The 12,500-nt window shown below is 44.1% G+C and overlaps 1 protein-coding gene across 1 annotated transcript in view; it reads left to right on the forward strand.

Moving 5' to 3' along the window:
* The first annotated feature begins 379 nt into the window (after positions 1–379).
* LOC122768345 (neuropilin-1a-like) overlaps positions 380–12,500 on the forward strand; it is a 34,353-nt gene continuing 22,232 nt past the window's right edge. Inside the window, exons 1-3 of the mRNA XM_044024280.1 lie at positions 380–892; positions 2,147–2,557; positions 3,840–4,014. Coding sequence (XP_043880215.1) covers positions 2,491–2,557; positions 3,840–4,014 — 242 coding nt within the window. The 5' untranslated portion in view covers positions 380–892; positions 2,147–2,490. The remainder of the gene's footprint in view (positions 893–2,146; positions 2,558–3,839; positions 4,015–12,500) is intronic.

The raw sequence follows: 12,500 nt of genomic DNA on the forward strand, positions 1-12,500 counted from the left end.
GTTTTTTTTTTATAATAAACCTACAATTTCCTGTTTAAAGATACAGGTTGGCTTGTGTGCTGTTTCCTTTAGGTCCACACAAGTAGATGTAAATAAGGGCAGTGTGAGAATGAATAAGTTGTGTCTCACCAGCGCAGATGCTCTTCATCCTGGTGTTGCATTATATGTCTAATGTCACTTTATTTCTCTGACGGGTCCAGTTATAAGGCTGCAGGCTGGTAAACAGCTGGGTGAAATCGGCATCTTGATTGCGGAGACACCCTCCTCCACTCCGCTCACTCACTCACATGCACGCACACACTCGCGCGCATCCTTGTACTCATCCCTCGTAAAGGGGCGTGAGGGGCTGGCAGGGACTCAAACCCTCTGCCTGTGCATCAGTAGAGGAGCAGAGCGCGGTGGCGCACGCAGACAGACAGACAGAGACAGACAGTGTGGCGAACTTGCCACGAGATCTGAGCGGACTTTTCTTTTTTTTCTACACTACGAATTCCCTCCCTTTCCTGTGGCATTTTTAAAGGACTCTCTATCATATTACCCACTGAACGGGGCTCTGTCGTGTGTGCGCTGAATGGGAGCGAGCGAAACCAGAAGGAGACCCGGAGAAATCAGCGGGGAGGAGACAAATCTGTACGCGGAGAGGAGAGCGTGACTCGCGGCTTGGCTGTGCGTCATTGCGCGGTATAGCGATCCAGGGTCGGCTTGAAGTGATTCCGAAGGTTTCGTGGGAAGAGGAATAACTTACTAACTTTAGTGTGGACCTGGAGAAGACTTCTGTGACATTTTTAACTGAATCCGAGTAAGGATATCGGATCACATTCTCCTCCACGCATGTTGAAAGTGGAGAGAGGAAGGCTGGATGCCTGCGGCTTTGCGAGTCCTCAAGGCGCAGGTGAATGCAGCTGTTTTTATATGACTTACGTATAAAGCTGATTGACATGTTCACTGTGTTAAAACACACTGCAGTTACAGTAGATTTGTTTTATTATCTTTCCATTAAACCACTTATAGCTTCGATTTTACGCATTTTCTTGACATGATCCACTAGTTTAAGGGCGTGTATATTTTAGGTAGACAATATAAAAAAGCTATAAAAGCATTCGTATTAAAAGTGAATTTTCAGTGCCATGCATCACACACGTTTTTGCGGTGGAAAGGACTGCATGTGCTGACTGAGGTTGTTGAATACAATCCCACCATCCTGCTTTTTTTTTTTTGCATGTGACCCAATAAGAGCAGCCTGAAGTAAACGACACGGGGTTACTGTAATTTACGCCTAAATTGATTTTCCCTAAATTTCAGAATGCCACTTTAATGGTGTCACTGCTGTGGAGTAGGCTGTAACAGAGGGCGCATGTGGAAAGCTGCTGGAGCATAAAATACACGGCAGGCAGGGGTAAAAGGGAACGGGTTTAATTGTTCTATTATTTAGGGTCCATGAAAAATACTGAACCTAAAAAGTGAGCACAGATGGATCTATTTTTTTTTTCTATTCAAGCAATCGAATGAGTGTGGTATGGGACGGAACTTCTTTGAGTTCGTCACATTTAATGTCAATCAGTCGATGAGAGGAAATAACCTGACATTATTCCTTATGATCAAGACTTAGAAATGTTAAAAAGTTAGGCAAATCTTCACTAAATAGTTTATATTGTATGGGGGGAGTCCGGATTTTGGAAAAATATCCTCTTAGAAAGTTCCATTTACGCACAGCTCCCTTTTTGTAAGCAGACATATATAGGGAGGGAGGGAGGTAATGAAGGAGGGAGGGAAATGTATAGAGCGAGAGAGAGAGTGAGTGAGTAAAGGAGAGAGAAAGAGGAGGAAGGGGAGACAGAGTCATGTCACTTATCGGGCTGCTGCTCTGTGACTCAGTGTGCAGCTCCGCTTACTCATAAAGACACCGGTCTTTGACCACATAGGTTCGCTACTTGTAATCAAGCCAATCACAAACCTGCCCCAGTCCTCACTCTGAGCCTATAGAAGTACAGTGGCCACCGTTTTTTGGGAAGGGGTGTATCCGCGGCTTTATAGCCTTTATAGTCCTGTTCGTATCGACAGCGGTTGAGATAGAGTCGGGAATGCCCTGTGCGCAAAGCAACGCATAACCTGCTCACCCCTCCGTCTGTTTCTTTCACCTCCGCAGCCAAGGATTACACCCAGCCCGGGCATCATTTGACGGACTAAGGACGCATAATTACCCGTTTCTTCGTGCGCTTTTGGCGTCTTTGGAGAGGATATGGCACTGTCGGCGCTGGAGAGAGAAGCGCAGCCGGCACATGCGAGAGCAAACAGGAGCTGAATGACAGGATGCCAGCGACCTGAGCCCGCACTCAGATCACCACCAGCTTCACTCAAAGAGACACTCACACTTTATTTCTCGAATTAAGAGGACAACGAAATAATAATTGTCTTGAAACCTTTTGGAGGAGTTTGTTTTGAGAATTGTTTTATGTCCGTAATTTTACTTTTTCTGGCGATTAAACAAGGATGCATTGTGGATTAGTCTTTATCCTGTTCATGGGAATCCTCTTGGTGGTCAAGGCTTTCAAAAACGGTAAGTGTGACATCTGATATCTATTTAAGTAAAGCCTTTATGTACACATGCAAGGCTACTAATCCCAATATTTTTCTAAAAGATTAGCCTTTCCCGGTCCACACTGATCTTTTGGCAAACGCGCAAGTCGCTCACCTGCCCATTTTCCCACCGCTTAAAAGAAAATCCTACTTTATGTTATTTCTGGGAACTGATAGTCATGTCGCTACCTGCTCAACAATGTGGCCTCAACAGTGTTTTTTTTCTATTGTTTTTTTATTGTTTTTAATGAATGTTAAGTTGGATGATAGTTTATTTTTAAGACATTTATTAACTCCTGCAATAGCACTCATTTTAAATAGTTTTATTTGCCAAATACATGCACGGTCTCTTATGAGACCTTTGTTAAATCAAAGTTTATTCATCGATTTGATTAATGGTTTACTGTTCTCAGTATTAATGATAGGCTTGCGCACATAACGCCAAATCATCGACTTCCCCTGTCAATTTATATTCTCCCAGCACCAATTTCGTTTCAGCTTTGCGCTCATTTTACTCCGTTAAAGCAGGTTATACGTTTGAGCGGCAGATGCTGGATATTCTTTACAGTACCATGATGAATAGAAGCGCACGTGAAGATCATAGTGAGCAACAACAGCAGCGGGGCCTCTAAAAACAAAGGATTATTCCTTTTTGATGATGAAACAAGCTGTTTAGTGTTGAGCTTTAAACGAACTTCAGCAAAACAAAACTTTTCTTTTTTTTTTTCGGTCGATCATAATATGTATATCGGCATAGAAATGTACAACAAAAAGCAGCTTGTTCTCCCTTATAATGCATGGACCTTTAAATAAGTGCCACAGCATTAAATTAAATAATTGTATAGTTTTACCTCACTGGTTTACCATTTATAGTATACTCAAATATTACGTTGCTAAATAATTCAGAATACATTGGGGTACATTGACATGTTCTTATATAGATGAAGACTCAAGTTTGTCTCGTGGGTTTACCATGTACAGTACAGCATTCTATAAGTCTTTATTTAAAAGAAAATTATACCTCAGAATAACCAATACATGCTGTGATACTGGTACATGTACAACATCATTTTAAAATGGATAGATGTTTACTTCATATGTACAACTGCCATGTACATTCTGTTAGAGCCAAAAAGTTTGTATGATTCAGACAACTTAATAACATATTCAGATAAATCGATAACGTCATGGATATACTTGAACGAGACACTTCAGTCTGTATTATTGTGTAGAAATGTTATTCTCCTCATTCTGCCCTGCAGATAAATGTGGAGGCAACATCAGAATCTCAGCTGCCAGCTATCTCACGTCGCCCGGATACCCCATGTCGTATCCCCCCTCTCAGAGATGCACATGGGTGATATCGGCGCCTGGCCCTCACCAGCGGATCCTCATCAACTTCAATCCACATTTTGATCTGGAGGACCGGGAGTGCAAGTAAGAGCAACCCAAATTAGTCTTGTATATGCAAAGCAGATGTGTTTTTTTTTCTCGTTTTTTTTGGAGTTCATTTTATAGTTTTAAACCTCCGATGGAAATCGTTAACATTAAATTATTTTACTCTGTGCAAATACAAATGCTGCAAACTTTAAAAGCACCTATTTGGCCATTGTGGAATTATTACATCAGAAGAGGCTCTGCTGAATAACATAATCCAAACACAGGCTGTTCACACTAATACTCCCTGTATATGTGTTATGTACTAGCGTTGTGTGCTTGTTTCATGAACCTATGAGTAGAATTGCCTTTGTGTGTGTGTCTCTGCGTGTGTGTGACTCTCGTGCCTTCCTTTCTTCCGTGCGTATTGCACATGAAACTGCGCCATCTAGTGTCTGCTGCCTCTCTGAATTTGTATTAATGTAATACAGACATGGCACTACATAGGGCAGCAGGAATGTCTCACCCCTGCCATTTGGTTTTGGAATATAGTCATTTTTTCTTCATTGTAGGGTGAAGTCACTGGGGCAAAATATTGATCTGGATTATACAGCACTTCAGCAGAAGGCGTTGTGCAGAGTATGTGGCCAGAAAGTCACCAGTGGCCATTCATTAACCGTAGCTGCTTTTTATGCTGTGAGAAAGAGAAGCGCGTCATAATAAGCCATACAATCCTGTTACTCGAAGAATTGGGAACATGAAAGAACAACTGTCATCATATTTGAATCCAGCATTCATTCTGTTAATGCTGGTGTTGGAAACAAGTAAAAGGATTTGCCTTCTCTTGCACTTTTTTTGAATTTTAATTGACTCCAAAAAGGGCAAAATGATGTTTTTCATTTAGATTGTTTTTTTCCTGGCCTTATTTGACCTGTAAGTCACAAAGTGTGACGTCCAGCAAGAGGCTAAGCAGCTAACCTGTTGTCAGATAGATAGTTTAAGCCAGTGAAATTGGAGACCGACAGTAATGTGATGAGCCCACGTGTCCTTTTGGGTGCCCCGAGGTGAGCCTTGCTTGGGCAGACTGCCTCGTTCCGATTGCTTGTCTGTGTGTCAGTGATTGTGTGTGTGTGTGTGTGTGCCGGTGCCTTTGCCCTGCTCCTGTCTCAGCTGTTTGTTTACGCTGCAGGGCTTGGGAGAGTACAGGGCTTTGCTGGATCTTGTTACTGTATCCCCCTTTCCACCCAAAAACCGGGACCTCGCGCTTCTTTTGTGTGCCGTGAACTGCCCCTTTATATGTTTGCAACAATTATTTTTTGTCAAGATTTCAGTTCCACTTAAGGCTTTCTTCACTCATTGTCACAGATTTATGACAGATGGGGTACGGCAGACTGCTCCTTGACACTTGTTCTGGGTCCAGTATCAGCACCAGAGGGAACATTAACTGACCAAGAAACAGAAAAAGAGGAAGGGATGTGAGGATGGAGGGGGGTTGCTGTAACAATGCTTGTGCTAATCAAATTAGTCAGGAATGGATTTCCTGTGTCTAAATACACACACAGTAAAAAAGATTTTCCCCCGCAGGCTCAAGGAAGGCAGTTTTTTTTCTCTCCATGCTGAAAGAAGGGCCGGCTTTGTTTAGTGATCCATCGATATGTCATTTATTATATTATATTAGCTCTGCTCTATCATTTCCCAGCCAGATTGCAGATTGCCAGTTAATTAGTTGTTCATAAATTTGTTAGCAAATGAAGTTTGGGTCATGTGCTTCTATGTGTTTGTATCTCTTCCTCTCTCCCCATGTTTTTTTTCCTGACATATTTGCATATTAATTACATTTGGAGCAGACACAGCCTACATGTAATGACAACAGTGACCTCAACTTGCGGCGCTAACAAATGGTCCAGGCTCTGAAACTTAAGTAAGTCTGTGATTCACACAAACCACTTAGAGATCGCCCAGGAAAACGGGGCCATCCTGACCTACAGCTTTTTTTTTTCTATTTTTAACTTGGCGCGGTGTTTCATTTTTTATGGCGCGGTTTTCATGGAACCTTAGGAATACATTCCACCTTGCATGTCTTCACCAATTTTCCTTTATTCCTCCTTAATTCCAAATTAAGACGACATGTAACAGGAGGCTGTAGGTCTTTGTGATAAGCGCTGACGAGGCATGTCGTTGCTAACTCGATCATGAGCAAGAGAATAGTCACTTATACATCTGCAGACAGCAGCGTATGATTTGTTTTGGACACATCAGACTCTCTGTCGCAGCGCCGCTCACCACATCTGCCCTTACATAATGGAAACTGATGAGGGCCCGAATGGCTTCCTTATCTGATGGACTGGCAGAGTGGGTGGAGGGGCAGGCGGTGGAGTGGGGGGCCACAATGCATGCTTCAGTGCACTGCCTTGCAATCTAATTAGTGGGCAAATGGAACACACATGCACCACATGTTCCCCAACATGGCCGTTATCAGCAAACCAAACAAGAAGCACTCAAAGTGGCGCTCCTGAAAAGAAAAACAACCTTCGCTGAGTGGAGTCTGGCCGTGTTGTTGCACGTGTGCACTACCCTGGGCAGGTTTTGTTTGGGGAAGTGCAGAGGCCTGTATCCTGAGAGCTGGAGGAGGAAAACACTTCATCACAGAGATAAGGACACTAAGTGAGCCCTGTGATTCTGAATGCAGAACGTGTTTACCTTTCACGCACCACTGTGGACTTTCACAGAGAGTGGAGTTTCAGGGGCCACCCTCGCCGCACTCTCATAGCCAGTGAAGTTTGACATAAAGGCATAGCCTGCATCAAGGCAAATATTTGAAGTCAATTTGCTCTAAAAAATCAGTGGAATGAGAAAACTAAGCTTAGGTGAAAACTGAAGTAAATAGATATGCTTTTGCTGTGCTCACTCCTCCTGAACCCACTCCCTGATTCCCCACTCTGTGATTAGAGCTCATCTGGCTGTGGCAGCTCTATTGACTGAAGAAAAAATTGGCGTTTCAGTTGATTTAAATTCAAGCAAGTGACAGACAGGTTTCACAGACAGTAGATTGCAGGACAATTGATTGCATTCGTGGGACACTCCATTGTTCACACGCCACTTTCCTCCGTGGAAGTCTGAAGAGTTTCCAGAATTTTGAAGTCACTTAAAAATAAAGATCATTTCATCCTGTGCTGCAGGTTGTTTTCTCCACCTCCTCCTCTCCTGCTGACTTGCAGAGGTGAACCAGCTTTCTAAAGATTTGATGCACTCCTGACAATATCATGCATCATTGATAGCATCGGATTTGCTGACCAGACCAAAAAACAGTTCCTGTACTTTTCCAGCACACTGCAATCCACTGCTTGTTTTGAGAGAAGGGTTCACAAACAGGGAGAGGTATATTCTCCTTTGATTTTTCTCAGCCTTCCTGCAATTCTTTGCTTTTCTCTTCGTCTTGGTGGTATTCTTTTGGACCTCACAGAAATTCCAGTCTCTGCAGTAGACGGAGGCTCTGATATGTATGGCAGGGTGGTACTAAGCAGTCGAGATATTTGAGGAATGCCTTCTCAAGCACTCTTTTGTGGGGCGGATTGTGCAGAACGTCAGTGAAAGTTTCCCGCCTGGCCACGCTTCAAAAATCTGTTTTAGGCGCTTGTAACTGTGGTCTCATTCATACCTGGCGTTAACATCCATCCTCAGCAATTTCACGCAAACTGAGTTAAGCACGAATGTTCACACATCTGGCATCAAAATGCTTCTTGGATGACACAATGATGTGTCTGTCAACATGTTTGTGTCTGCCTGAGTGTGCATTTGTGTGTGTGTGTGTGTGTCCGAGAGAAAAGCACTACTCGCACTGCTGTAACATTAGAGAAAAGAGAAATAATGTTGGGGTGGATGCAAATAAATCAAAATATTAGCACTGTTTATTATAAAGAAATGGAACAGAGCTACTGCAGATGATAGGACAGGAGCTGAGGAGGTGACCTGTAATTCCTGAGTCCTCAGGAATGTGGCCATGTGCAGCACATTCTCGAACCAAATCCGAATGTTTATTCCGATTGCATCTTCGGATACATTCAGGATGGAATGGGAATTTTCAGACCTGTATGTAGTACAATCTGGGCGTGACCAGATCACTGAGGATGAATGTAATACCAGGTCAGAACAGGGTCTCAAAGTTTGAAAAAAACACACACTTTTTCTCTTTTTTAATAACGTAGCTCTCTTTTTTCCTTACCCCTTTCCACTCCACTGTCCCGCTGTTGAGCCCCTACAGAGTTGCTTGGAAGTCAAACATTCTCTTCTGTGTACCCTCTACAATAGACATCCTGCATGTCCTGGCATTCCTCACCAGCCCTGCACTGCATGGATGACTAACAGGAGCATGGGAAGGGGGAGCTGCATAGTTACCCTAGTCTAGATCTATAGTTGGCTGCTTCTTTGTCATGTGGACTCCCAGTAACTTCACTCATATGGTAACGGTGGGTAAAAAAAGTGGGCCACCTGTTCTTAAGAAGTGAGAGTGGACAGAGGTGGCTCTAGGGAAAGGATCCTATAGTCCACTTTCTCTCTTAATTCCCCTGTTACCCTTCCACCTGAACACCATGCAGCCATTCCCTCGAAACAGAGCCGTGGCACTTCGCAGCTGGTGAGCAACTGATTCTTCCCTGCATCTGAAAACAGCTCCTTCTCCCCACTCACTACTCTCTCACGCTCCCCTGCAAAGCAACCATGGGCAAATAAGGAGAAGTGGGCTGCGTGACCATTTATCAGCCGTTGTCATGGAGGAAAACAAATACGGTTGGAACGCAAGAGAAACCTTTTTTTAACAGGCCCCAGGCTTTTAAAGCAGGGAAGTGCTGTGACCTCGGGGCCTGAGGGGCTGAGGCTTTAGAGTGACATGGATTGTTGGACATACTTATGGGCTGTTAGCGGATGTTTATTTCTGTTGTTGATGTGCAGCTCTCTTTTCAAAGTGTATGTCACAGAAACATCCATGCCAACGGAGATGAAAGTGACGCCGCACAGCAGAATAATAAATGCCACTTCTGTTAACTACCGGGTCTGACAAAAGCACCTGAAATTATGCACCTTGTATTTCCCAAAGCAAAAGACTCCCACGCCTCATCACAATGGAAATCAAATTACACACGAAATTACATAGAATTTGAAAAAAGTGGCTCGTCTATAGCATCTCAAAGAACAATCCACTTTGAATATGTCTTGTTTGAACGTCACCGCAATTATGCCAAATCTTGTTTTGTCAGCATGGTGAAAAATTGTGAAATGAAGTCCTCCAGGTCTCTAAAATTTCTATTTGCAACACATTGTCCTGTTTCCCATCCAGATAACATAACTGCTAATGAGGTGAGAGAGAGCTGTGAAAGCAAAGGAAAGCCGTGGTGCTTATTAATGTTACGTTTTCACCTACTTAATTAAACCAGAGGGCAAAGAGGACAGGACAGTAGTCAGAGATCTTGCATCAGAAAGCTGCTGACCTTCTCTGTCATTAATCCCGTTTCTTCTTCGTCTTCATTCAAAAATAAAGGTTTACCCACTAATGAGCAGGATTTAACTAGGTCTGTGCTCATTGTGTGTGTGTGGCTGTGTGTGCATTTGAGTGACCGTCAGGTCTAGGGCCTTTTTTCCCCCCTTCTTCTTCATCTGCTGTTGAAGTGTTTCACCTTGGCTATGGCTTGAAAGGGCAGCCTGATTGAAAAGCTTTCTGGCTGTGGCATCTGCCATCCTCCCCACTGCTCTGTCACCACTTTGATTCATGCACAACCTGACCACAACCGGGAGGCAAGCCACTCTTACCTCACAGCAGGAGGGAGGTCCACTTCACAGTGGAGGAGCAGGCAAAAAGGGAGGAACAGGGGAGGGAGAGGACGAGAGGAAAGGGAAGAGACAAGCTTATAAATAACCTGCTGGATTTCAAGCGTCGTCACATATCTGAAGCAGCACAAACACATCACACGGTCTCACATGTCTGCCAGTTGTGTTTTTCATCTTGATGTGGGAGTTTGCAACTCGTTTGCCAGGGACTGAGTGTCACTAAGCTGTTTCTGGCACACAGCTGATGACGTTTTTGTTTTTTTGTTTTTCCCTTTTACGTCTTTTTCTTTTCAGCCCCAAACCAATACAAGCCTCCCTATATGGAAGTTTCTTGTGGCGGCCCACACAGCTTAGCAATGTCAGCCTTATGCTCATCTACTTTTTATCCAAAACAGATTGCTAGAGAGGGAGCCGTATGGAGAGTGTCGTGATTAGAGGACAGCATTTTGGTAATCTCGGCTCACTATCTGGACACACATCTACTGTAACTGTAAGACAATTCATACTCATTTGGCTTCCAGCGCCAATGAAAAAGCATTAAACACCGAGGCTGTAATTCAATTATGCGTTTCTGTTTCCAAAGGACAGTTGGCAATAAGTAATCCCCCCTCTTCTCTGTCTCATATCATATAATTAGCAACAGGTTTTCCCTCTCTTTTCTTTTTTTTTTTCCTTCCATCAAATGCTGATTTCTCAGTTTATGAGTCTGTGTGGAAAAAACAACAAGAAGTGATACAGAGGGTGAATGAATGTATGAATAATAACTTGTACTGTTGATATTTGGGGCTGCAGAGCAGTTGTCAGCGGTGAATTACTTTCAAACACTCATCCAGAGGAGAAATGAAAGAGTAGAGACTCCTGAGTTGAATTGATGAGAGAGTTCTGGACACTTAAATACAGCGTGTTCAGACATGTTTCCTTTCGGTGGTCTAACCTTGAATGGGCCTCATGATTTTGATTGATGTGACTGCAGTCCTAGACAGCCTGTTTGTTCCCCCCAACGCCCCGGTGCTCACAAGTTTCACATGGGGCAGCAGGTGGGTGGAAGAGGGGGTTCAGTAACCACAGTGTTCTGTACACAAACAATCATGTGATTCCCTAAAGGCTCTCTGGGTGAAGTAAAGTTTGTTTGCAATGTGTAAGTGGGAGGGTAGGTAGGTAGGAAGTAAAGCAAGGATGCTTCTGTGTCAGCACTGGATCCCTGGGGTCATTTTCGGGCACTGTGTTTGCACACAGCAGGCTGTCCTGGCCTGCTGGCATTTCTCCACCACTCAACTCAGCCTGATTTGGTCGAGGTGGCAAACAGACAGTGATTGATTGGTTGGTACCCCACTGCTCTCTGATTGAGTTAGCACTCTCACAATCCTTTGCTTTGTGTTCTCGTTGCTGGATCTCTCCCTACTGAATGGACGACATTAGTTGTGGTCTCTCTTTTTCACTTCAGCCGTCTTTGCTGTCATTATTTTCTCACGGCTTTATTTATTCTGTTCAATGACAGTAATTGCAGAAAAGGAGTGTAAATTTAGGCTCACAGCAACATTTTGTGGCATTATCACAGCAGGGTGGTGGTGCTGAACTTGTTGTTAGGAGCCTGTTTTTCTTGTGTGCTGCCTGCCCAGGCTTTCCTGTTTGCCCCTTGCTTGGGATGAGTGACAAGGTGGTTCCTCTCCTCTATGCAAACTAAAATCTCTCAGGAGGATTTCTCCAGATTGCAATGGGAAACTATACCACTGGACAGACATCCTCCAGGTTGGCAGAAATATTTGATCATGGGGTCTCTTACTGTTAGAGTCACCTTGCCCTTCAAGGCAGTGCTGGCTGGCCATCCGGACTTAGATCGGCCCCGCGCTGCCAAGCACTAGCAGCACCGCGGAAGAGGTTCACCGCTTGGCATGTGGCCCACGCAGCATGAACTGCTTGGCTTTCAAAGTGCTGCATCACCAGAAAATCCAAGTTTCTTTGTACACAGTGAGAACAATGCAGCAGTCTGAAGTAAAAGAAGGATGCGGTTTTAACCAATAGATGCCACATCCAGGGGCTGATCCACAGTTGAAGGAAATCTGGCAACAAACAGCTGGTCAGCTGGCTGTTGGAGAAAATACGTGTCCATTGTAGAAACACCCTCCCTGTTTATTTTAATCGCCATCCTTTTTCCTCTTCCTGTGAAGAACCAATAATAGCCTGTCTTGTCTCAAGGTGATTGTGTGGTTTAAGGTCACACGTTTGCTGCTGCCTGTTTGTCCATGTTGTATACACCAAGTGGGGACTATCCACAGTCTTTCACAATACCTTCTCAGGGCCTGTTCAGTCTCACAGCCAAGAGGCTGCATGTCCAGCCAGATGACCGGGTCACTGAGCACCCAGCCCAGAATGCTCTATAACCCCCTCCCAACCCCTCATCACAGGCTGCAGAGACGACAAAGAGAAGAAAGAGGAGAGGCTGGTGGTGGTGTGTGTGTGTGTGTGGGGCAGATGGGTTGTTTAATTGAATAATTCCCAGTGCAGTTATTACCACCACTGCCCTCGAGCTTCCTCTCTATTGTAGAGCCGTGTAAAAAAAAAAATCTTTCACACAGAGAGCGAGAGAGAGAGTGTGTCACACCACTGAACCATCACCAGTGTTGACACATGTCTGCCAGCTATACCTCTATCAGCTATGTGCACAATGTCTTTCTTTTGTTTTTTATCCCTTTATCAATCCGTCAATTTACTTGCCTTCAAACTCT

This window comes from Solea senegalensis, linkage group LG1 (genome assembly GCF_019176455.1).
Source record: "Solea senegalensis isolate Sse05_10M linkage group LG1, IFAPA_SoseM_1, whole genome shotgun sequence".
Taxonomy (NCBI): Eukaryota; Metazoa; Chordata; class Actinopteri; order Pleuronectiformes; family Soleidae; genus Solea; species Solea senegalensis.